The following is a 25,683-nucleotide window of genomic DNA, read 5'->3' as shown; positions in this document are numbered from 1 at the left end:
CCTTATTCCTTAGAACTCTGCACATCAGCATCTTGCCAGCCCGTAAAATGCTGTGGCACAGGCTGGAGCTGAAGGCCCTCTGTGATGTGATCACCCTTAGGAAATGAAGATTTGCAAAAGCGAGAGGGTTGGGTCATTCTTTACTTGGGAAGACTGTTGTCTTGGAGAGCCTTGGACTGGCTCTGTTCTGACAGCATTTTAAGAAGATGGTAGCGGCAGTTTGCTTTTTTGAATCTCTTGCATAAAAAGAGAAAGACAACTATGAGAAAAGTCAAAAATCTTCGTGTAACATCTGCACATCAAGATACCTCTCATGGAACCCAAAACATGAGCAGGAATGAGCCATGGATGCTTTAGGACCTATGTAATATCAGCATCTGGGCAGGAGGCAAAAGGAAGCAATGGAAAATCTGAGAGACCTGAGAATTGGAGACCCCCAACTGTATACATGTCCTTGCTAGAAAGCATGGTGGGTCAGCTTGAGAACAGCAGCGGAAATGAGGAGGGACTTAACAGATTAGACCCCAGGCCTCCCACCCATGCTACATAGCGAGCATATAACAGGTGCTTATTTAGTGTTTGTTGTGTAAATAAAAATCAAATGACATTTTCTTGGAGACTCTTTCCAGTATCTGTGGGTGGGAAGCAGGAGGGGACAAGTCTTTGTTTTGAGTCACGTGGATAAAATTCTTCCTACTTCCAAGGGTGCCCAATACTGGAATCAGGTTGACATGCAGGCAGAGGCAGAGGCAGTCCTTTTGCTGAGCTTGTGAGAAAAAAATCACTCCTTTTTAACACACTCATGCGCACACTTGCACACACACATTCAGTGTGGCCTGGGAAGAAGCAGTCCTACTGAGAGGCAAGGAGAAGATGCTCCTCAGCTAAACTAGCAGCTTCTGACATCAATTCTAACCCAGACACACCAGAGTCTCTTTACTGAGGATCTTACAGATGGAGAGGACAGGGTTGGGTTCTCAGCCTAGGGTGGCTGAGGGAGGTCCAGTTCGTGTCAAATCTGTGTTCAAGAAGTAGGTGCAGAGCTGCCCTTTGCCTTTGACCTTGATGATGCCCCGGCTGTAGCAGGTGTAGCCTAAGGACTGCAGGGCCCAGGCTGTCTCTTCTGTTACCTGCGATTGGAAAGGGGTGAAGGAATGCGGGGGTGTCCTTAACACTGTCCCTCTGCCCCCACGCTTCTGAGTGGCTCCCTCACCTGAATTTTGCCCAGGACACCTGTGCTCTCCATGCGGCTGGCCACGTTCACCGTGTTGCCCCAGATATCATATTGTGGTTTCTGGGCCCCAATCACTCCAGCCACTACAGGTCCGTGGTTTAACCCTGACAAGAAGTGTGGTAAAGAGGGGCCCTGAGGGGGAATTTTGAAGAAGGAGAGGCGGGAAGAATGCTCAGGGAACTAGACTGAAGGGGCTGGGGGCCTTGGAGGAAAGGACGGGCCAGAGGAGCGCTGCTTAGGGAAGGAGGTGGATGGGCCTCCTAGCTCCATGCTCCATCCCAAGGGGTGAATCTGCAGGGGTTTTCCGGGATGAGTTGGGGAGCGGCTAACAAAGCACTTGGGGGAGGAGAGCTTGGAAAGCTGAGAAGGAGGTCCCAAACTGCCCCAGGAAGGGAGAGTCCTCACCTACACGCAAGCGGAAGTTGTTGAATGAGTGCTTGTTGATGACATCCAGCTTAGACCCAAGGGCCACAGCAAACTCTACCATGGTGCCAAGGTGGCCGCAGCTTTGCTCAGCATCCTGGCAAAGGGCCAGCCCAGCAGGACGGGTCAATGAAGGCACAGGGATAAGGCCCACTTATGGGCCCACCAAGGAGAGCCCAGAAGAGGGTCAGTAGGTAAGGAAGGGAGATGCGGCACCTGCTGTGCATCCTGTCCCGAGGCGGCGTTCAAGCCGGTAGCTGCCATGTAGGTGCTGCAGATGGTTTTGATCTTCTCCACCCCACTGAACTTGGGCTTGGAGAGCAGCTGTACAGAAAGGAGGCTGTGTCCCCAGTCTCTCTGGCTCTCTCCCAGAAGCCCAGCCCCAGGCTTTTGGAAGCTAAAGGACCAGTTGTGGGGTCAGGGGTGGTGGCAGGGCGAGAGTCGGCAGTGAGCAGAGTTGCTGGGGAAGGCAGAGCTGGGGGATCAGAGGAGGAGCAGGAGGGCTGGGGAGGGCAGGATGGTCCTCCTGGCCAGGAGAGTGAAATGGAAGGAGGGCCTGGTGGGAAATTCTAGAATCCAGGACATAGGGTCTGGGGGTGATCCTTGGAGCTGTCACCTCATCAAAATCAGCGATTATCTCATTGAGCAGCCGCAGGCACTCTAGCCCCTCATGGTTGATGCTGGATTCAGAGTAGAACTCCTTAAAGTCTGGGACCGAGGCGAAGAGGACACACACACACTCATAGGACTGGTGGTAGAGGTCCTGGGAGGGCAGGGGGCCAGGGTGAGGGGCCAGGCCATATTCTTCCCCCTCTGGGTCTGTATGGGTCCTCCTCCCTGTGTCCACACTCCTCCCCTTCAGTTTAAGAAAGATCAGGAAGGAAGGAGAGGGGTAGGGTCAGGTTACTCCAGGGATGTGACTCAGGAGTTAAAGATTGGGTGTCACTGTGATTCCAGGAAAGAGAGAGGTTCGGAGTCAAGATCACCTCACAGCAGCGTGAAGGGAGTCTCTTTTGGAACTGGGATCATATCCATGGGAATTATCTTTATATCTTATTGCTGAAAAGTGTTAAGTCAGCTTACAAAGATAGCTACACTTCGGAAGATAAAATGAAGCAGTAATAGCCTCCAGAACTCTGAGAAATAAATTTTGCTATTCAAACTAAAAAAAAAAAAAAAAAAGGCAATAGTAGGGAAAAGAAGAGTCTAGAGCAGCAGCATCCAGCAGAAGTTTCTGCGGTGATGGAAATGTTCTGTTGGCTGCACTGTTCTATACGGTGGCCACTAGCCAAAGCAGCGGTGGAACACTTGAAATGGGGCCAGCGTGACTGAGGAACTGAATCTTTTTTTTAATTAATGGCCACACTGGGGCTAATGGCTACCGAACTGGACAGTGAAGGGGTAGAGAGATGGGAGGACTGTGTCCTTCACCCAGTTCCCATTGACACTCCACGAGGCTTTTGAAGGGTAGGGAGCAGCCGTCGGAGAGGACGCTCCTTCCCAGGAAGACCTTGGGAGGCAGAGACTGTGCTCACCAAAGGGAGCCTAAGGACTTGTAAAGACGGAGGCCCCTGACAGGCGTGGGGGCTTGGGCGGCCGCCCAGCCCGTCAGGCAGGAGTGCAGACAAGATGGGCCAAGCCAAGGCTTCTGTAATCTGGGGCTGAGGAGTCGGGGCTGGGGAGTCACCTCATTGCGCCGATTCTGACCAATAAACTGGGGGGCCACGTGGGCAGGGAGCACGTTCTCCAAGAGCAGCCGAGTCAGGTTCTCCATCGTCTCCGTCTCCTCCTGCTCTTGCCTCAGCTTCTTCTTCCACAGAAAGTCCAGGCGGCAGTAATACTCGTTCTGTGGAGAGTCACAGGGGGCCGTAGGGAGATACGGTACAGGGGGGCCCGGCTTCTGAGCATTCACCCCTCACTCCATGATGCTTAAAACACACTATACCCCCAGTTTAGAGAAAAGCTTAAGGTGCAACTCTGCCCAGCGAGACTGCCTCGAATCTAGATTCAAATGAGGGAGGGCAGTGGGGGCAGAAGATTTTTTTCTTAAACATGATTTTCCTAGATTGGTGTGGGAGGGAGGGGCGGAGGGGAGGATTTAGGGGCACACCCCTTGGGGAGCAAAGAAGAAGAAAGGGAGCAGGAAATTTCACTTAGAAGCTGCCAATGGACAGACCATTTGGGTTCGCCCCTGGAAATGTGAGATTAAGGGAAAGGATGAGAGGGACTAAGTTACATTTGTGGGGACCCCGCCTCACCCTTCCTAGGGAGGCCCTGGAGTGGTGAGCTGGGAGACTTACCTGCCGAGCCAGGACTAGGAGGGTGAAGAAGAAGATGAAGAAGGAGGCTGCTCCCATCAGTTTGGGCTCCTTCAGCACCCCTGGCCTGAGGAGGCCACAGATCAGGGCTGTCCCATGGCCTCCCCGTCACTTCCCGCACCGGGACCCATATAGCCCTCTGCCTCCCCCTCTCTTTGCCCTGTGGGTGGTTCAGGCAGAGAGATGCGGACAGTTCTGCTCTGTCCCATCCCAGCCTGGGCCCATCTGTGCAGCGGCCGTGCGCACCTGGAGTCCAAGGTGCCCAGGTAGAGGCGGGCGATGAGGCAGTCGGACAGCCAGGCGTGGGAGTGCAGGAAGACGGAGCAGGAGGCCGTCAGCCACAGCAGCAGCAGCAGCAGCTTCAGCTCAAAGCTCATGTGCAGGAAGAGGGAGCAGGAGAGGAACCCCAACACGCAGCAATGCGTGGAGTACTGAGGGCCAGGCAGGGCAGTCAGGAGCTGGGGCCTGTCCCGCGGGCAGGGGCAGGGGACACCCCAGGGCTCCCGTCCCACCGGGGGGGGCAGAGGTGACAGCCACACAAACTCATACCGAGTGGGACTTGTGTCTGTCCCTGTCCGCAGGATGGAGTGGGGGAGGGACAGCCAGGGCTGTGGGGGACACTCACTGGGACGCTGATGAGAGGCAGGGACCCAGGGATCTCCCAGGAGAGGTTGGAAGCCATGGAGGATACATTGGGAGCCTGGAAAGGGCAGGCTGATGCTGCTGGTAAGAAGACCTGCAGGAGACAAGGAGCTGAGGCGGCAGGCAGCTGCTTGGGCACGATGGTGACTTTAGCTGGGTATCAGCTGACCCGGGGTGAGGCAGGGCCAGACTCTGCCAAAATGGCGGACCCTGCTGTCCTCCCTGGTTGGTGAGGGAGTCTCGGTGCTGGGGTCCTCGCTGGGAGTGAGCAGGGATTGGGGGAGTGGGTGTCATGAGCACTAGTCTGTCATGGATCAAAAGATCCATGATCCAAGATCACTGTGTGATCTTTTGCCAACCACGTAATCTCTCTGGGCCTCAGCTTCCGCTTTTGTAACTTGGTCGGGGGATGATTCCTAAAGTGTTTTTCAGGGATAGAATTCTAGGAATGATTCTAAATTCTAAACAACCTGCCAAACTCAGCTTTCAAAATCATAATTGTGTAATGCAGGGCTTCCCCATGGCTCAGACAGTAAAGAAATTGCCTGCAATTTGGGAGACCCAGGTTCAATCCCTGGGTTGGGAAGATCCCCTAGAGAAGGGAATGGCAACCCACTTCCGTATTCTTGCCTGGATAGAGGAGCCTCGCAGGCTATAGTCCATGGGGTCACAGAGAGTCAGATACAACTGGGCGACTACTTTCATTTTCGAGGTAAGTAAGGAAAAGCTGCCTACATAGAAAAAACGATAGGAAGGATGTCCACCAAAGTGTTATTAATGATGATTACGCCCAGGTGGTAGGCTGCGCATGACTGCAATTTTCATTTATACTTGTGGGGGAGCCTGGCGGGCTGCCGTCTGTGGGGTCGCACAGAGTCGGACATGACTGAAGCGACTTAGCAGCAGCAGCGGGAACATTTCCAGTATCCCCTGGCCTTAGTCCAGCTGTTCTCCCAAATCCAAGGGTCCTCTTTCAGCCTCTGGAAGGTCCAGCATGGCCTGATGGGGATGCATAGGGCCCCTTCTCTCTCACCAGACTGGTAATGGCCATGACGAAGACGAGCAGGATGGTAGCGGTGCCCAGAGCCACTCGCAGTCCTGGCCGTGTGGCCACCAGGACAGACAGGGTGGGTAGCCAGTGCAGCATCTTGGGGCCTTTCAAGACACACTTCTGTGGGAGGAGCACGGGAGTCTTAGCCCTGCAGCCGGAGCACCCACGAGGGGCCAGGTCGTGGTCAGGGCCCCAGCTCACCACTCTGCCCCTAAGCCCACCTCACCATCAGGTGCTCTGAGAAGCAGACGAAGAGGAGGAGGAAGAAGAGGAGGAAGGTGATGCTATAGGTGATGGTCAGAGCTGGAGGCCTACAGAGAGACAAGAATGAGGCCTTGAGGAGCCAGAAGAGGCTTTCTGTGCGCTGGGAAGACATCCTGCAGTCTGGGTGGGAGACCCAGGGATAAGTGGTCCTGGGGATCTGAACTGGCTGCTGCTGAAGATGAAAGACATTACATACTGCTGACCTGGGAAAGCTGCAGGGTCTTGGACAGCACTGGGATAATGCAGGGACAATTTCTGAAGGGACGGGGGCTCATGAGAACGGCCAAGGCTGCATCAGACTGGTCTCTGGGCTTTTGGGCCAAAGTTCTTTCACCTGGCTGAGTTCAGAATGAGTCCTCACCCTTCCTAGCAGCAAACTAGGAGTGAGGACCTACTCTCTAAGCTCATTTGCTGTGAGATTTGGATTTCTTAATGGAAACAAAGGAAATCCAAATCTCATGGGACTGTTGTTAGAACAGGGAGATAGGCACGTGAAAAAGCTCGGGGGTATGCAGAAAGTGCACAGGATGGGAGACAGTGAGATGAGGGGCTACATTACTGGTTCCCCAGAACAAGTGTTTCCATTTCCTCTGTGGTTCAGTGCCCTGAGCCGAGGGGAAGTGAGTAAGGGAAGAAAGTGTGGGTTAGGGGTCTGGAAGAGCCAGGGGATCTCTTTTGGAGAATCAGGGCTTTCTTTTTCTAGGGGTCTCTCACCTGTTTGTCACCAGCATCTGGATAATGAAGTTGGAGAGAAAAACCAGGAAGGTGCAGGCTGCATAGTATTTGAAGGCGGGGAGTGCAGAGAGCCGATACTGCAAGGGTTGGGGTGGGGTCGGCACCAGTGCTGCCCATCACCTTGAAGGTGTCAACCCCAAGCAAGAAGTGGCCCCCAGCCTCACTGTCCTGCCCTCCAGTTCTGACCCAGGAAGCCCCTACCGGTTCTCCAAGGAGCTGTCCTCCTTCCTCTCATCACCACCCAGTAATTCAAAGGACTAGTACGAGCCCTTCACCCCTCCAAGGTCACAAACTGACCAGAACTGGGAAAGGGAGGTGGGACCACAGGGCCTGTGCCTCCCCAAGGCAGAGAAACTGAGGTTGGGAAACCCTCTGGTGCCATCTCCCCAGCCTACCTCTTTCTCCATCTCCTTCTCTCTGAAGTACAGTGTCAGTGGATTGAAGTCCTTTGACTGTTTCCACTGTCTGATGGGAGGTGGGGGCAGTAAGCCCAGAAGAGGAAGGGGCAGGGAGGGGAGGTGTGGTCAGGTGAGTGGAAAGGCTAGAGCCGGGAAGGTTTTCCCTTCCTTTCTGGGCAGAGGAAGCACTGTCCTTCCTCTACCACCCGAGCCCTGGCCTCCAGCCCTCCCAGCCCTCTTCAGATCTCCGTACTTCTGAGAATTGAGCTGTTCGATGACCTGGAAGAACTTGGCATCCCCAGTGTCCAGTTCCTCGTCAAGTGCCCGCATGGTACGGCTCCTGTACAGTGAGAGCCCAGCCTGTCACCAGGAAGACCCTCAAAAGCATCTGGGCAAAGCAGGAGGGCAATGCAGCCCCCCAGGAAGGATGGAGGTAGGTCACAGGGACAACCCCACTCAAATTTGCTCAGGCCACCTCACCGGTCCAGGCTCCACTGGGGGCTGAAGGAAGACAGGGCCTTCTCCTGCAAGGAGAACACAGGGATGGAGGAAGATGAAAGATGGTGAGCATCCTCCACCATGGTGGAGCCTCTCTGCAGCGAGGCATTTCAAATTTGCACGGGCCTTGACTTGAGCATCTGACCCACCTCTCTCTCTCTCCCGTTCCATCTTTATCTTTATCTCGCTATATACACATCACCATTTCTATCTCCATTTCCATCTTTACCAAATTCCACCTGCCCACAAACCACATTTATTTCTTCAAGCTTCTTTCTGACCTTTCAGACTCCAAGAATCTCTATGCCCTCTGATTTCCTCATAGTTTCTATCACTTAAGAGGCAACCCTGGATCTTCTTTAGGCTTGATGGCTGTGATTTCTTGTGTCTCATCTTCCCTAAGGGCTGCAACAGATTCCAAAGGCAGTGACTTGCCCATCACCCCATGCCAAAAAAAATCCCTGTTGGTTGAAACTGGAATGGCAATGCAGAACACTTTGAATCCCCTCTGCCTTTTCATGATGACCAGGCTGAGCTGGGAGGTGGTAGGGGAGAAAACCAAAAGTGGAGAAGAAGGGGGAAAAGGAAGAGAAACCTGGTTGGAGTCATTCTCTTCTGCACCAAAAGGAATATGCAATGTGTGCAGAGATGTGAGAAGGAGCATGCAACTGAGGATGAGCGCCAAGGAAGGAAGTGAAGTGCCGCAGCCACTACCTAGGGCAAGATGTAGGGTGACCATCCTTCCCCACTCCCCTGGCTCACGTGAAGAAAACAGGTCACAGGGGGGCCACCCTGTGGGTTTGGCCCACAAACCAAAACCCTGTGTACGTGAGAGGAGCAAAGAGGGAGAGACAGAGTGATTGAGAGGTATGTTGCAGGCATGGAACCATCTACACATCTACACCTGAGTCTAACGTTTATCAAACTACCTCCTGCCCTCCCCTATGGCTATAAATTATTTAAAGGCAGGGAACTATCTCATTCATTTCTGTCTTTTCAAGAACTACCCTAGTGCATGCCACACAGTAGGTACTGAAAGGCTGTAGAAGGGATAAATATGGATGGATGGTAGCCACCACACAAACACTGCCCAGTCACCCCGTGGTTCCACATTGTTTAATAGTAATCCAAGTGTGATTCCCAGGATCCCTAACATTTAAATGAGACCCTGGAACGTCAGGGACTGAGAAGGGAGTTTCTGGGCTGGTGTGGTCCCACATTGAAAGATACCTTAGAACAAGGGGTTCCCACTCTGCCCTGACACTTATTAGCCTGCATGACAGTGAAGGATTTAGGGAGGTCTGTCAGGGTTCTGAGGAGGCATCCCCACCATGATGGATGAGGACTGCACTCAACACTGTCTTACAGCCCCTGGGCAAGCCCCCTTCTCCCCTACCCACACCGGGCGGCCTCATCCTGCACTAGTCAGTGGGTCTTGGGTCCTTCCTTCCTCTCCATCCTGCCAGCATAGCATTCTGACCTCTCTCCTTCCCCACGCTGAGGCACTCAGCCACTGAGCCACTGCTGCCAAGGGCCTCCACCCCTCCCTGCACCCCAGTGCCCACTGATCTCTGGCCTGCTTTCCTGTTGGATGGGAGAGGAGGGGGGATGGGACACAGAAAGGGTGCTCTGGAGTTGTCCCATAAATCCAAGCAGGTTTACCTGGCTGAGAAGATTCTGGGAAGCTCTGTGGACAAGTGGCTAGGAATGCTGAACAGTTTTGGGGAAGATGGGGTACAATGGAGGAGAACAGGCTGAGGAATCAAATCCCAGGGCAAGCCTTTAGGGACATGGCCTGGGTCCCTGCATGAGCGGGTTCAGGCCACTTGTCATCAAGTACCAAGAGCCTGTGGGGGAGATGCAGGCTCTCCCGGTAGGTGATGAATCACTCATTACTTCGAAGTGCTTTGCATAGATCAGCTAGTAACATCCTGCTCTAGCTTTCCCCAGACAAGGGGCGAGCCGGCCTCCCTGCCCTCTCCCCGACTGCCCACTCATGGTTACTTTCTTCAAGGTCATGAGAGATTTTCACTTTCACTTCATCTTATCTGTGTACAAGTGCTGGAGAGTGGGGGCAACGAGTGATTGGCTCCCACTGTCCTGGTCCCAGTAGGGACTGAAAAAGAGAGTGTGCGGTCTGAGCTAAACAGACCCATTTCCTGGTGGGAACGGGTGTGCAGCACTGGCCTCAGAGTTAGGAGGGAGTATGGTTCGGGGGGAAGGGGCTTCCTGAATGGAGGCTGGGGAGCAATGGACACAGTGTCTACGGGGTCTTGAGTCTTCTCTGAACTGAGCTCAGAGGGAACTCATCTTCGTCCTTTCTCTGGAAAGAAGGGCAAGAAAGGTCCTGAACCAGTGACTGGGGTGACCAGACAGTTCAGGACCTTGGGATGTCATCAGGTGACTCACTGGTGGAGGGGGAGGAAGGGCTGGCAGTGGGCCACGGGGGTGGGTTCACGTTAAGTGCTGGGCTCATGAAAGAGGTGCACATACCGGGAGAGGGGTAGATGTAGACACAGGGCTCTCTACATGGCTCAGGTGGGCGAAAGGCTTGGCTGCACCCCAGGACTCCAGGTAGCGGGTCATCAGCAGGGACGGACGCATCTTGGGGCCCTCCAGAGAGGACAGCAACCCTCCTGCAGTGCCCTTCTCGTCCTCCTCTGCAGCCTGGGCCATATGAGGGCTGAGAGTCAAGATCACGTTGACTTGACTTCCCCATTCTCCCCACACTCCTTTAAGGCTGTGTCCCCTCCCTCGTGATTTACACATCAGGACCCAGGAGTTCAGTCTCTGGCATGGACGAGATCAGGCTCATTGGCTGTGGATGTCGGGGTGGGCCAGGTCACGGGGTCCAGGCTGGGTTCTCACCCAGGGGTCGATGACCAGGTAGGTTGGCTCCCCTAGCTCCCGAAGGTATGGGTCCCGGTGCTCCATGGCTGCATCCTCCACAGCATAAGCCCCGGCCAGCAGGGCCAGCGTGGCCCCTGTGATATGTACTCGTCTGGAAGAAGAGGGCAGGGGAGTCAGGAGGGAGGGATTCCACACCTCACATTTCTTTCGAGGCTCATTCCTGGAGGTCTGACTTCCAGCAAGATCCTGCGCTGCAGGAGGTGTCTCCCAGCTCCCCGCCCCGCTGTCCCTAGGATCTCCCTGAGCCCCACTTGAGAGCATGCTCATTTTAAAGAACTATGAAAACCAGGCATGTGGGAGGCCAGATGGGTCTTTTGCTATAGCCTCCTGGAGCCCCAGCTCTCACCCTGGCACTCCACTCGCCTCCATGTGGTTGGCTAGAGTGACGTCATGGGACCAGACATCATACTGCCATTTCTGTAGCCCGATGACCCCGCAGAGCACGCTGCCTGAGTGCACGCCCACACGCATGTTGATATCCACGCCCGTGGCTGCCCGAAGTTTCCTGAGCAAGATGTGTAGAGAACAGTCTGAGTGCTGACTTCAGCCCTACCCATACTGTACTGTACCCTGCCCTCTTTCCAGGAGGACTTCCACCATCCTGCCTGCTCCTCCGCACATCCATCCTGCCCACCCCAGCTGACCTGATGGCCCGGCACATGTCCAGCCCCATGCGCACACAGTTGATGGCGTGGTCTGGCAGGGAGAGCGGCAGCCCAGAGACACAGTAGTAACAGTCTCCCAGGATCTTGATCCGCATGCATTCGTGCTCCTAGGGAAGGGTGTGCAGGGGGTGGGGGCACCTGGTGAGCAGCCAGAGGAAGCAGGAAGGGGCTGGGACAAGTGGGAGCAAATGTGGTATCCCTGAAGAACTTCTGAGGTTGGGAGTGTCGAGATCAGATCTAGGGCCTCCCTCAACTTGATATGGGGCTGGCTGAGGTTTTCTATGTGGGTGTCTTTCTCAGAAGATCATCTGAAGGGTTGGGATGTTTGTGAATCTCTCCAGCTTTGGCACATGTAGGGTGTATCCAGATTTGAGCATATGAAAGTCATCTCAGGATTGAGGGGGTTTTTTGGAGGATACCCAAGATTAAATTTCTTGGGGGCATCCCTGGGGACTAAGAAGGTAGCTAAGCTGAGGTTGCAGAGGGCAGAGATTTCCCTTGGAAGGGCCTCCTAACATTAGTGCATCAGAAAAATCCATCTAGATTTGGTTGTGGTGTCCAGAGACACCTGTGCTGGGACTCAGAGCCTGTTCGGGGGTGTTGTGGTTATGGCATCTGTGAGGATGTTGAAAAGATCCCTCCAAGTCTGAGGTGTGCAGTGAGCAGTTCCATACCTGGGGATGTTTGAGAGAGTTTCCTATGGCAATGGAGTATCTGGGAGCCCCCATGAGCTTGGAAGTGGGACAGGGATCTTATAAGGCAGGACTTTCCCTGGCAGGGTCTCTCCAGGGTGGGGAGTTTGAAGGTGGGGAAGGAAGCCCCCTCTGACCTTGGCGATTTGGTCGAACTTGCCAAAGAGCTCGTTGAGCATAAGCACCAACTCCTTAGGGGAGCACTCACTGGCCAGTCGCGTGAAGCCCACGATGTCAGCATACAGCACGCTGGGCAGGGCAGAGGGCATCAGTGGGGCTGGGGTCTCAGCCCACACTCCCTCCCCTCTGCCCATCCTTCATACCTGACTCCCTGGTGCCTCTTGACATAGAGGCTGTGGAAGTTGTTGGTGCTCTCTGGCCGTGACCCCTGTCCAGCCTGCAGCCGGGCCATGATCTCCTCCTTCATCTCTCGGGCCAGGTAGGCAGGAAGGATGGACAAGAGAAGGTGTTCCTGAGGGAGGCAATTATGAGCACCAACCCTCACCCCCACTCCCTAAAGCCAGAAGCCCCACGCCCCTCAAACCCCTAGGAGCCCACAGACTCCCCCAGCCCCAGAGGTGTTCACCAGAGTGATGGTCCAGGTCCTTCCCACCGCCCACAGCCCAGCTCCAGCTCTGCCCTGATCGATGTTAGGGATTAAACTTCCAGCACCGACACAGGAATTAGAGCCTTTCGTTTAATATCATAAGGCTCTGAAGTGCTTTCACAAGATTCAGGTTTTTTTGAACCTCACAGCAGCCTTCTAAGGTGGGCAATAGCTATATTTTATAAAGGAGGAAACAGGTCAAGTGACCCGCCTAAAGTCATACAGTCTCCGGAGCCCGGTGGTGTGACCCAAACAACTCCCCTCTCCGAGCCCCAGCCCCGCTGGGCCTCCTGGCCCGGAGGACCTGATGCTTCTTCTCGGTGTCCAGTCTCCGCCGCGAGTGCAGGGAGCTAAGCGCCTCCCGGAACGTGGCGCGCAGCGCGCGCTCCATCAGCGCCTTGTGATAGGCTCCGGCCGCGTTCCCGCACAGGAACAGCACCGCGTTTGCAGCCAGCTGCGGGGAGCGTCAGTCTCAGGGGACGCTGCACCCCGGGGTGGTGGCGGGGGGCTAACCGAGATGGCAGGGAGGACTCTACAGTTAAGAGTATTTCGAGGCAACGGGTGCCGCATTGTGGAGTCTGTAGGGGGCTCTTCTCCCTCATCCCATCACCCCATCCAGACCCTTGGTTGCTGCACCAACATAGCCTCTTAGGTCGAGAAACCTTCGGCGGAATCCCTCTCCACCATCCCCGCCCACGCGGCAGTAGGAAACTACTCAAGCTCTAATTTTTACATTCTCTGTGAAGGTTCTGTTATCCACATCTGTCCCCATCACCCTGGTCCCCTGGCGAACTCCCTTCCCTGGGGCCAGAGCCCTCCTCTGGCGTTTGCAGGCATTGAGCTGGCACTGTGGACCAGCCCCACCAGGTCTGTGTTTGAACCCTGAGCCCTGCCAAGGAATTAGCTCAACAAAACAGCTGGTGAGTCCCCAGAGAAAGCAAGCAGCGCCCAGCAGATCCAGCCCGGGACGCAGCCTGTGCTTCCTGTGTGCTCACCTGTGGCAGCAGCGCAGGCCGAGAGTCGGGCTGAGGCCCAAGATACAGCCCAAGGACCAGCAGGTGTGAGAGTGAGGTGGTGACCCCCGCGGTGATGGCGTCCCTCATGTCCAAGGGCAACATGGCATACACAGTGAAGATGACAAAAAGGAAAAAGGACACCTAGGGCAGAGGGGCACTGGAAGTTGCAAGCTTACGCTGTTTCTCCAGCCTGGGTGCATGCTTGAGGCCTAGGAATCCCCATTCCCCCGCCCCACCTGCCTCACCTGGTCCCAGGCGCTCACCACGCCCCCAGTGAACAGGAAGCTGTGGCCCAGTGCGAGCAGTGCTGCCCACACGAGGCCTGACAGGGGACGCGTCCAGCGCTGCAGTCGCTGCTCCCGGGAAGCCAGGACCAGCAGCAGTGAGAAGCCGCCCAGAGCGCAGAGCACAGTGGTCAGGAATGCTGGGTCTGCGGCCAGCTCCTGGTGGGGAGGGGGAACATGAGGCAAGATGGCAATGTGGGGTTTGGGGAGCTTATCCAAGAAGAGGAGGAGCAGACAGCAGTGAGCAAAGCACCTCCACTTGTCTTTCACATTAGATTGAAATACACGAAAATGCTAATAATCTGTTTTTAATCAACAGAGCCAGCAGTCTCCTATGATTCAACTCACTATCTCACTTGCGTACTGCAGGGCAACTGACCCAGAAGACCTTGCTCCAACCTCATGTTGGCCGCTTGTGAATCTAGGACCTTTCTGAGCCTCAGGTTTTTCACCTGTCAGATAGGAACTGTAGCACCCCTCCCATCCCTACCCCACCCCTGGAATCCCAAAGGAAGTAAAAAATTCTAGCTCACAGAGGGACTTAGCATGAGCGTATCCAATCTGGTCAACCGGCTTGGGAAATTCGAGGCTCGGAGTTTCAGGCCCTGTCCCCACCTCCCCGTGCTTTGGCAGGGGGACACCGAGAAACTCCCTTGCCTGCCTAGGAGCTGGATCTCCCATTCCTCAAGGCGTAGAAGCACCACCCGTTCCCAGTCTCCACCGTTTGTCCCCACCTCTTCCTGGACTTGGAGGAGGACCATTGGTCTCATCCAGTGGGGTTCCCACCTTGCCTCCGAAATGTGGAAAGAAAACATGGAGCAGGATATTTCCAGAACTGGAACTGAAGAGCCCTTTTCCCCCACAAAAGAAACTGGAAATAGGTTATCTGGGGTCTAAATGAGAGCAGGATGGAAAGTACTTTCTGGGCGTCTGTGGGTACAACTGTGGCACAGCCCCCGAAGAGGGAAAGAAAACCAGGAAACAGATTCCCATGGGGCCCAGTGTAATTTCCCCCCTGGAAAATCGGAAAACCTGGCGTCGGATTAATCCTAGGACCAGCAGATCACAGGCGCTGGTAAGACTGGTCAGACCCACAGTGAAAAGAGAAGCGTCGAGGGCCCAGCTGTCTCCTTACATAGACCCAGGACTGTGCCCTGAGAGGCAGTGACTTGTGCAGGGTCACTGCAGCTCCTAGCAAGGTCTAGCACTTGTTTCCCGGGTCCCAGCAAAGAAAACACATTGAAAAGAAGACCCACGAATCCCAACCCTGCAAATGCCCTGGAGGCAGTGCCTGTCCCGCAGTCCTCAAGGACACCTGCACCAGAGCCCCCCTCCGCTCCCCTGCTCACCCTGCCACTTGCCCAGGCCACAGGGAGCAGCGCCAGGAGCCCCAAGAGCACGATCAGCAGCAGCAGCAGCAGCAGTGGGTACTGCTGGCTCAGGCTGTAGTAGGTCTCGTAGAAGAGGTCTTCGCTGGGGGGCTGCCGGGGACTGAAGAGGCGGGCCATGGTCTCGCAGGGCCCTGTGCCACACCGCCTGGGGGTGGACCCCTGGGGCTGAGGAGGGCCAGGGTGAGTTACTGTCTGATGCCCCGACCAGCCCCAACTGTGCCCTTCTCACCAGGACCGAGCCACTAGCTCCCAGACCTCCCAAGCTCACGGCAATCCCATCTCCTTCCAGGTACTCTCTGGGCCTCCCAGCCTTCTTCCAGCTGCCGGTGAGGGGACTCCCCACTCGTTTGATGTCGCCCCTCAAACCCAGACTGCAGAGGTGCTCAGGCAAAAGCCAGGGGCACAGGATTTAGGGTTAAAGCAAAGGAGCCCCAGCCCTCCCCTTTCCCCCCAACTCACGGCCGCGATGCTGCTGCAGCTGAACCAAGTAACTCTGGGGCAGGTTATGGAGTCAGCGTGCTGCTAGGCTAGTAGCTCTAAGCCCAGGGCAACAGGCACTTCCCTCCAGGCGCCTCGGCCCCCTCCCACTTCCCCGATGGGACAGCCCGGCCCTTCCTGTGCCCTAGCCAGGCTCGGCACTCCCACCTCCTCCCCCACTCTGATTGTCTCTCCTGACACCACAGCCTCCCCACATCTATTCCCCTCAAGGAAGGGGAATGCAGACCACAGGAGAGATGCAAGGGGTGGTGTGGGCTGCACCAAGTGTTAAATGTCAAAATGGGCCCCAAACCTTGGGTGTGGGGAGACTGAGGGTGGGCTGGAGCAAAAGCTGGCAGGGATGTGGGGAAGAGGAGCATGGTGGCGTATGGGGACCAGGGTCTAGGTCCAGATGAGAAGCGATCCTTCCCTGCCCCTCCAGCCTGGATGGCAGTGCTGTAGCCACGTCTGAGCTGTCTATACTCCAGTGGTGTCCAGCTCCATGGGAGGGGCACATCTGCATGTAGCTTCATGGAGCCATTGCTGTCCACTCCCAAATACCAGCTGAGAATCAAAGGTTTCCAGTGTGTCCATGGAAGCAATGTGTGCGTGAATATACGTGGGGGAGGGAGGTGGTAGTATGGGGGCTGACCTACGAGAGAGACTAGGGGCATCATGCAGGGCAAAGATGTGCTGGGGTCTGAGAATTCCCAGGGAGAGCCCCCTCCCCAGGACTCCACTGCCAAGTGTCTACAGCCCAGAAGAAAAGGTGGTGGCAGGACCAGCCTGTATCCTCAGGGTTTGGTTTAGGGTGGGGTCTTGCCTGCTCTACAGGAAGTGCTCTGCCCTGAGATTAGAGCTGCCCCAGGATTAGAGCTGCCCCAGGAGCCAAGATTCCTTCCAGCCCCCACCGCCAGCAGGGCCCTGACCTTGTGTGCCACAATATTGCCCACCCACAGCCCTCAGCATCCCACTTCTGGCCACACAGAGAAACCACAGTGCCTCCCATCCCCTCGATGTCAGCTCCCCCATCTCTCATCCATGTCTCTTCCCGCCCCTGGCTGAAGCTTTAGCCTCCTTCATGGTGCTTTGGTTAAAAGGCCACATTTATTGTCTCCTGGGGCCACAAAGACAGTTCAGGTGAAGGCCTGATGGCCCTCAGAGAAAGTCTAGGCTAGCAGCCTCAAGTCCAGGAGGCAGTTGAGAAGCTGCTTCAATTCTTGCTATTAGGCTTCAGGTTCTTTCGGTCGTTCTTTTGAACTTTTTCCTTGAGGGGTGCACTGAGGGACCCTATCCACGGCCCCAGGTGCCACGCCCTTTGTGGAGAAGGCTGTTCTTCCTTGCATAATTATGTGGTTGTTGTTTCCAATCTGTACTCCTTGGCAGTTAAAGATGGTAGGAAGCCATGGCCCTTTAAGAGAAAGAGTGAGGATGTTGGGAGGATTAAGTGGCTGGAGATTTATAGCAAGGAGGAGCATCAGGATGGAGGGGCAGCGACACCTCGTGTTCACCCTGGGGAAATGCAAGTGTGGAGTCTCGGCCTGCCTTCAGCCTTTCCCTTCAGGCTACACCTTCAGAATTTGGTTTGCAGAAACTAAAGAGGAGTGGCAACTAACATCTGAGACTTTGATGTTGTTCAATCACTCAGTCGTGTCTGACTCTTTGTGACCCAATGAACTGCGTTATGCCAGGCTTCCCTGTCTTTCACTATCTCCGGGAGTCTGCTCAAACTCAAATCCATTGAATCGATGATATCTGGGTCTTTTCTGATGGGCGACCCTCTGAACCGACACAGCGACAGTGGAATGGAATTTAGAGGTTCACAGCGCTGGTGTTGGGGCAAGTCCAAATGCTCAGGAGCCAAGTTGGCTTTGCTGTGTGACCTCAGTGGCTGTCAGTTTCTTCATTTACAAAATGAGAAGGCTGGGGTAGGTGGGCTCTAGTGCTTTCTCATTCCCTCTCCCCAAGTACCCTGGATCTGTATTTGGTCTTGAGGAAGAAGCTAGTAGAATTGAGCAGGGAAAGGCAGGAGTGGGGAATGGGTACCTGGTACCAGATTTGGTGCCGGCCCTCTGGGAGGGCAGTTGGTGTCACGACTCTCAGCCCCCTGCAAACAACACAGGGCTCTCAGGCTCCCTGTCCTGGGGCCTGATCCCTTATGGCAGACACCCTCAGCCCCAAGTGTCCCCTGGCAAGGGGACAGGATTCACAGGAGTCCTAGCGCATCCTGTAATACTGCCAATGTCTCACCTGACTCCCTTGGGGTCCAGGACCTGGGATCCAAGCAGAGGTGGGCCTGGGATTCTGGGTTCTGAAAGGTAAAGTCTCTGGAGTCTGAGGAGGTCGGGCTGTTGAATCTGAAGATGTCTCTGCTGTCCAGGCAGGCGGAACCTGCTCTCTCTGGACCCTGATGTTCTCAAGAAGGTTTGTACATTTTTCAGGAACAGAGCTGGGGCGCCCCTCCAGATTCAGCTTCATCATTTCAGAGACCAAGGAATCATGGCTTCCTGTGGTTTCCTTAGGACTGTCTATTTCTGTCCTTTCCAGGCCTGGGCTGTTGCTGCCCCTGTACTCAGAAAGGAACTCCTTCACCTGTAGGGATGGGGAGCTGGCTGGGCATGGAGGTGGGAGAGCCGGAGTAAACCCAAGGGAGTTGGGTCCATATCTGTTGCCTGGGAACTCAGGGATGGGGTGAAGAGAGAGGGGACCATGGTCAAAGCTTAGAGAACGGTGGTCAGTGGGGGGTCACTGAGTGGCCAAGGGGGCCACGTTTGCCATCCTGCCCAGCTCCTGGATGGGGGTGTTGAGCACTCACCATGTAGACTGCGGCATTCATCTTTCTACCAGGCGCATCTCCTTTATTTACCAGATCAAGGGCTTTCTGGGTGTTTATTCGGCATTCTAGAGAGAAGGCAGAGTGGGTGGCAGGTCAACAAAATTTCTTTTCCGGGGGAGAAGCCCCTGCTGACAAATTCAGGCCTGTCTCGGCTGCGAGCCGGATGGCCAGCACACCTTGGAAGGAAGGCCTCTTCTGGGGCTCATGGCTCCAGCACCTCTGCATCAGATCTGCCAGCTCTTCCAAGCCAGGAGTCTCAGGCCCAGACGGGGGCAGCTCAGTCAGCGGGGGCCGGATCCGCCTCTCACACACTGCTTCCCGCACCAACAACGTCTGGGGCACTACTAGGGTGGGGGTGGGGGTGTGAAGAGAAGGCATTCAGAGTATGAAGGCTACCCCCTCACAGAAAGGGGTGGGGAGTGTAGGAGATGTGAGGAGGGAGTGGGGCAGTCTGAGCAGGTAAACAGGAGGAGGAGGGCTTGGGGATTGGGAGACTGGGGGCTTCGGGGAGGGGGGCACCTGAGGTGAAGGATCCCAGAGTCTGTCTTACTCTCAGCTTCTCTTCCGGCTAGCACTGCCCATGTTAGGATCCCAAAGCTGCAGTAGACACAAAGCTGAGGCCTGACTCAACTGCTGGCAAGATTCCTTTCCATACAGCATCCCTTTGAAGGACCCAGGCAGGTGTAGAAATTGGGGATATATGTTTGGATATATGTTTGGAGTGGGTGCCTTACCTGTAGACATCACTGGCCCTGGAGGCCTTCTGGTTTATATTAGCCAACAGTTCTGGGGCCAGGTAGGCTGGGGTGCACCCTGACTCCCAAGATCCTGCCCCTGACTGTGAGCCTCCCTGAAATGTGGACAGGCCAAAATCTGCCACCTGCAAAAGGGAGATAAGAACGAGGAGATAGGGGATGGAACAAAAGGGAGATAAGAAGGAGATAGGGAATGGGCAGGTCCAAGAAACTCCCAGAACCCTTTCCTTACTCCCCTCCCCCCAAAAGTGCAGGCCCAGCCTTGCAAAGACTGTATGGAGGGTTAGGGGAAGGGTAGGACCAGTGGGGCCCCTGGCTGGAGGCCTGGGTCCCCTCTCCATGGCACCAGGTTGAGGTCTGAGTCTCCTCGGCTAGATCAGCCATGGGTCTTTGGACCCATGGGATGGGCCTGTGGAACTGACCACGTTGGTCAAGGCCTCCATCACCTGGTGTGGCAGGGGCCAGAGCTCCAGGCTGGGCCTTGACACTTGGGCAGCCCTGTGTCCAGAGGGAGATGCTGAGGATATTCAGGAGACAGGGCTGCAGCAGATGTGGGTCCTATGTCCCGTGGATGGGGTTGGAGCAGCTCTGGGGCAGGACTTGGTCCAGAAGATGGGCTGGGTGAGGGATGGGCTGACCTTGGCGTGCAGCTCTGAGTCTAGTAGGACGTTGGAGGGCTTGAGGTCCCGGTGGAGAAGCACTGGGTTCTGGCTGTGCAGGTAGCACATCCCGAGCACCAGCTCCTGCAGCAGGCGGCAGAGGAGCGGCCAGGGCCGAGGGCAATGGGGCTGTAGCAGCTCCGCCAGGGAGCCGTTCTCCATGAATGGAGTCACCAGAGCCGGCCCAGACACGTACTCCCACTCCAGTTTCTCGGTGACCCCCAGCAGGAGCAGCACATGCTTGTTATGCAGACTGGACATGGCCTTCACCTCCCTGGATATGGCCCTCCTGCTCTCAGGAGAGAGGTGCCGTCAGCTCTGCGCCTGAGAGATCCTTCCCGCCGCCCAGGCCCCGCCCCGCACAGCGGCCCCTCCTCCCCGGCCCAGCCTCCTGGACCAGACCCCACCTCGGGTCACTCACGAGTTCACGATCTTGACCGCCACTTCTACGCCCCAACTCCTGTGATGTGCCCGGAAGACAGAGCCAAATCCGCCCTTGCCTATTAACTCCGGGTTCTCCAGTTCCTCGATGGGCACCAGCGGGGCTGAGGCTCCGCTGGGCCTGAGAGAGGGGGGCCACGTAACCAGCCGGCCGCGGGCCCAAGGCCTCCCTGCTCCCCTCCCAGGCCCACCCCTCTAACCGCCCCCCGCGCCCACCTCCGTGACTCGGCTCAGCGCTGTCAGTTCGAGCCCCAGCCCCTCCCGTGAGACCCACTGTGCCCTGGTCTTGGCACGAGGCGCATCCATATCTCAGTCTCCACTCACCATAACGCAGAGCCAGACATCAGGCTGGAAGATGAGAGAAGCTTCTGGAAGTTGCGAGCCCCCACGGATGAAAGAGGGGTTGGGGGCTGGGAGAGGAGTCAACCTCCAGGCTCCTTCACGGTTCCGCTTCCCGCGTCGCGGGGTTGTGCTCTCTGCCCGAACCACTTCCTTCTTTAATTGATGCCCCTACAGTCCCGCCCCGGGGGCGGGGAAGGGCACAGGGCAGGGTGCAGAACAGAAACTAGTGCTGCTCCTAAGGTGTCAGGTCAGGTCTGGTTGTCGCTGGGTATCCTCACCCTCCAGGAACCCACAACCACCTCCGTAGCTGGCCTCTCTCCCTTCTTCCGCAGGATTCCCAGCTCCAGCGCCAAGCTTGGGATACCGCGGCGGGGTTCGGGGGAGCGGAGGGTTGGCGGGGGGCGGGGGGAGTGCGGGCGGTGGCGCTGAGTAGGATGTCATGGTCCTAGGACTCTGTTCTCCCACAGCTGCCCTAAGATCATAGCTAACACTTCTCTAAAGCTCACCACATGCCATTAGCTCATTTAATCCTCACATCAACCCAAGGGGATAGGTACTGCTTTTGTTACTTCTTTATAGGTGAGAAACCGCTGAGCGTATAAGCACCCGGCCCAAGCTGACATGGAACTGACGTCAGAGCCTGGCTCTGAACCGTGAAGCTTTGCCGTTTTCACAAAGGTGTCAGCTGGTGGGGAAGGTGACTGGGGAAGGTGTGGCTTGTCCACTGGGCTCTATTCCTTCCGAATACAGACCTCTCCCAGGGTGCTGTAGTCAGCTAGGTGAATTGGCCCACCAGAGAGTTGCTGATACTGTGGTGTACACCACAGTGGAGACACCGCAGAGCCTCTCTGCCCTTTCTCCCCAGGGCCGCTCCTCCATTGCAAATTCTCTGGTTAATATTAATAAATCTTCCTGACAAACATGCTCTGGACAAGGGTCTTGGAGAACTCAGGAGCTTGGGGAGACTTAAGGATTCAGGGTTGACAAAAGGTGTTCATATTTTACCTGCCCAAGGCCTGACCATAGCTGAAGGTTATGGAATTAAATACGACCAGCCTTAGGCACTCAGTCCTTCATGGGGAGACTCAACCCTGTGGGTCATGGGGCAAGACTCCCTGGAAGATGCTCACCTTGTGGAACTTTCCATCCTGTCCAGTGGTCCATGGACTCCTCTAGGTGGAGCAAAAGTGGCCAGCAGTTAACTGTGGTTTCTCCAGAAACTGGAACTCCAGGATACACATCTTGAATTCTGATGGAGTCAGTGCATGCTATTTTTGACCTATTTAGGGAATTCTTAAATTGTAGTCTCTTTAAAAGCTGGTACAAGGTAGGTATCCAATAAATATTTGTTGAATTGGATTAATAAATGAACAACCCAAACTTTTTGAGGCTTCACTGAGATGCTAATCATCCCAGGTGGTGCTCCATACTCAACCCAGAGGAGCTAGGAGGTTGGGTTTATTTCTGGTTTTGGGTTTCTTCACGTACCTGCACAGTCGACAGAATTCATCTGAAGTCTTATGGTGATATGGTGGTATCTCATAGAATATAAAGGCAAGTCTGAAAGTTCCTCAAAAACGTCTAGTTCAGGACCTAAGAACCATCAGAGAGGACAGTCATTCCTTTCATGATTCTTTCTGAGCTCATGGTCTCAACACCTGGCCTCCGTTTGAGGAGAGTAGTCAGAAAGGAGTTAGAGGTACATTTAAAAACCTTTTACAGCTAGATTTCTTTAGACTGACATACGAACCTGAGAACTGGAAGAAGTTACTGTAAAGTGTAAGATTGGGGATGGTGTCAGAACCTATAATAGTTTTTGACTCAAAATAAACCAACCTGGGCTTCCCTGATGGCTCAGTGGTAAAGAATCTGCCTGTCCATATAGAAGACACAGATTTGATTTTTTGTCCAGGAAGATCCCACAAGCTGTGGGTCAACCAAGCCCGTGTGCCGCAACTACTGGGGCTGTGCTCTAGAGCCCCTGAGCTGCAGCTGCTGGAGCTTATGCACATTTGAGCCCATGCTCCACAATAAGAAATGCCACTGCAATGAGAAGCCCTCGCATCTCAACTAGAGTCTTCCCTGCTCGCCGCCACTAGAGTAAAAGCTGACACAGCTACAAAGACCTAGCTCAGCCAAAAATAAATAAAAGTGCCCGCTGAGTTTCCAGCAAATGTATGAAGAAAAAAGTCCATACTCAGGCACATCATCAAGAAATTTCAAAAAAATATAAAAAACAAACCAAGCATCTTTAAGAGAAGAAGGGGTAGGAAGAGGAGCCCGGAGTGAGTGCCTGAGAAGACCTCTGCTTTCTTCTTCCAGCAGTTGGGGAACTGGCAAGGCAGAGTTGATTCCTGGATTTTGAAGCTCTGGCCTTTTCTGAGGCCAGGGACACCTGACCCTGGTTGTCCCAGGCCTTTGGAGTCTATTTGGGTGTCTCTCACCCCTTCAGTTCTCTATAGCTGATTGTCTTCAGTGACCTTCAGCCCATCCTTTGTACCTGCTCTGATTCCCTATTTCTAGTTGCTGGGATGCAAGTGAGGGGCAGAGATTGTGGTCTCTCTTCTTGCATATTCTAGCCCTAATTCTCCTCTGTTGTTTGATTAAGAGATTTCAATTATAGAATAAATTGTATTGAGGTGACAGTAAAAAAGATTATGGAGAATTTTTGTTTTCCTTAGTATTTGAATATTTTATATTAACATGTATCACTTGTATAAACAGATAAAGAAAGAAAAGGGTTATGATGTGTGCAAAGATTTAGCCAAAGTTTCAGGATATTCACTGAAATGTTGTTTAAAATAGTGAAAAAATAGAAACTTAAATACCCAATAATAGGAAAAAGATTGAATACATTACACAGTGGAAGACTAAGCAGCCATTAAAATGGTGCTCTAGACCTGTATTTATTGTACAACAGGGGTTTATCATATATCAAAGGAAAAAAATCAGGTTATAAAACAATATATACCATATAATCACATTTGTTTTGGTTTGCTTCAAAAATCCTCTTCCAGTAGTGTGACAGAGCTCATAGAAGCCTCCCATGGCAGAATACCTAAATGCTATATAAAGCACAACAAACATATTTTAAAAGTAACTTGGTGAGGTCCTGCGGAAATAAGGATAATCTCCCACGTGTGTCCCCCTGAAGCAAACAAAATAATGCAAAGCAAAAAGGAAATAGTAAGTAAACAGAGAGGTCAACTAAGTAGAAACTTAGAGCTTTGGGAAGTGGGCAGGGGTAAGACAGTTTGGGGCAGAACCAGAGAGTAAAGAGCTAAATGTGAGACACCTCTATTCCCCCCAAAGCTTGGATCCTCAAGGGGTTACATTCTTAACAGAAAGGAAGAAGTCCACCTGCTCGCAGATGGAACCTACAAGCAACCTATCCAGAGTGCAGCACTAGAAGTTACCATTAATAAAAGGTTAGCTTCCATGTGAGATCTGCTAACATAGGGATTTGCGGTTGGAATTTTACCTTTTCCTTTTTTTAAGTAAACCATAAGCTTAAATGGCCCCATGTTATTAATGCTCCTTGAAGTCCAACAGAAGCAAATGGAATTCTCCCTAGAGAAAAGCATCTTCAATTCAAACTTCTGGATTAAATTCAGCCAAATATAAACTCATAAAAAAATTACTGAATATAAATATATAAGGATTCAAGTCACCACAGATGAGTATCAGCAGGAATGATAATCAACAGGCTTAAATCTTTAAGGGGTCCAGAATTTGGAACAATCAGATGAAGAATCTGAAGCTATTGGAAAGTGTTTAAAGAAACAGAAGATGGAATAGAGAACATAAACCAGGAATAAGAGATTATAATAATACCTGGAGAGATGTAGAAAAAAATAAATTATCAAGAAATACAAAAGTTTATGTAACCATTAAAATTAAAACTGCCATACAGACGATATAGCCGAAGAAAGTCCACTAAAAGATGGATCTGAGAAAATTAATCAGAATGCAGCAACAGAGACAAGCTGATAAAAAAAAAAAAATTGAGGCAAAAAAAGCGAGGCGATCTTTCAGTCATCAAATTGGCTTCTCCATGAGGAGAAGAGAAAGAAAAATGGGGCAAGGCAATATTAGAGGAGCAAATGACTGAAAATTTTCGAGAATTGATGAAAGACAGGAATTCAGAAATATAGGAAGCACGATTTATGCCAAGAAGGATAAATTTGAAGAAGTCCACATCTAGACACAATTCAATAAAACTGCAGAACAATTAAGAACAACAAACTAAAGGCTAGAGAGAAAACATAGATCATCTATGAAGAAACACAGCTAAACCAGTGGCACAGTTCTCGACGGCCATTGGGAACCAGAAGACGTTGGAATGACTCAAAGTGCTAAAATAAAGGGAGGGAAATCTATAAACATTGAATTGTATCCTCAGTAAAGTTATTTTTGAGACAAAGTTTTTTCTTTTTTAAGATACTTTCAAATAAGTGAAAACTGAGTTTAACACCGACAGAGTCTTCTAAAGAAATTTCTAAAGAGTCACCTAAAGAAATTTCCAGTGGATGTGCACCAGGAATATGAAGAAAACCTGCCCCAGATGGAACATGTAAAATGCAAGAAGGAATATCAGTTTCCTCATAAGTTCAACCACAAAATCATTTAGCATCATATCAGACTCATAGAAATGAGAAGGTGTGGTTCACTGATTTTATAAAGGATCTGCTGGGACTTTCCTGTCAGTCCAGTGATTAAAAACCGAGTTTCCATTTTAGGGGTCATGGGTTCAATCCTTGGTTGGGAAACAAAGACCTCACATGCCACATGGCCAAGAAGAAAAGAAAAAAAGCAAAAAGGATCCACTTCTGGAATTGAAATTCCACTCAAAGGAATTGAAAGTAGTGACTCAAACTGATATTTATACACCAATGTATTTATTGGTGAAATGCAAGCATTATTTACAATATTATTTGTAAATGCAGCATTATTTGTAATAACCAAAATGAGGAAACAACCCAAATGTTCCTCAGTGAATGAATACAAAATGTGGTCTATGCCGTACAATGGAATACTATTCATCC

At 53.1% G+C, this 25,683-nt stretch overlaps 2 protein-coding genes across 4 annotated transcripts; both read right to left on the bottom strand.

The window, feature by feature from the left end:
• Positions 1-173: 173 nt before the first annotated feature.
• Positions 174-15,661, bottom strand: ADCY4 (adenylate cyclase 4). Of its 3 annotated transcripts, none has more exons than XM_052646310.1 (26): positions 15,588-15,661; positions 15,087-15,293; positions 13,699-13,896; positions 13,433-13,594; positions 12,742-12,891; positions 12,154-12,302; positions 11,968-12,079; positions 11,118-11,245; positions 10,820-10,978; positions 10,432-10,564; positions 10,057-10,230; positions 7,546-7,589; positions 7,319-7,405; positions 7,063-7,132; positions 6,647-6,744; positions 5,895-5,979; positions 5,651-5,788; positions 4,601-4,711; positions 4,222-4,406; positions 3,958-4,042; positions 3,345-3,503; positions 2,274-2,420; positions 1,874-1,981; positions 1,640-1,754; positions 1,214-1,338; positions 174-1,130 (listed from the first exon to the last, which is right to left on the bottom strand). In XM_052646310.1, exons 2-26 carry the CDS (start codon positions 15,243-15,245, stop codon positions 978-980), a joined length of 3,234 nt encoding a protein of 1,077 aa, XP_052502270.1. In that variant the 5' UTR covers positions 15,246-15,293; positions 15,588-15,661; the 3' UTR covers positions 174-977. The 3 variants fall into 3 exon arrangements, with proteins under 3 accessions (XP_052502270.1, XP_052502271.1, XP_052502272.1); XM_052646311.1 differs by lacking the exon at positions 15,588-15,661 and adding an exon at positions 15,384-15,486; XM_052646312.1 differs by lacking the exon at positions 1,214-1,338.
• Positions 15,662-16,831: 1,170 nt separating this feature from the next.
• Positions 16,832-20,759, bottom strand: RIPK3 (receptor interacting serine/threonine kinase 3). Its single transcript, XM_052647090.1, has 10 exons — positions 20,621-20,759; positions 20,277-20,417; positions 19,835-20,144; positions 19,176-19,321; positions 18,992-19,038; positions 18,618-18,785; positions 18,421-18,506; positions 17,856-18,197; positions 17,652-17,712; positions 16,832-17,016 (listed from the first exon to the last, which is right to left on the bottom strand). The coding sequence occupies exons 1-10, from the start codon at positions 20,638-20,640 to the stop codon at positions 16,832-16,834; spliced, it is 1,506 nt and encodes a 501-aa protein (XP_052503050.1). The 5' UTR covers positions 20,641-20,759.
• Positions 20,760-25,683: the final 4,924 nt, after the last annotated feature.

The sequence above is a fragment of the Budorcas taxicolor genome, chromosome 10 (assembly GCF_023091745.1).
Source record: "Budorcas taxicolor isolate Tak-1 chromosome 10, Takin1.1, whole genome shotgun sequence".
NCBI lineage: Eukaryota > Metazoa > Chordata > Mammalia > Artiodactyla > Bovidae > Budorcas > Budorcas taxicolor.
This window is presented reverse-complemented; position numbering and strand designations above follow the sequence as displayed.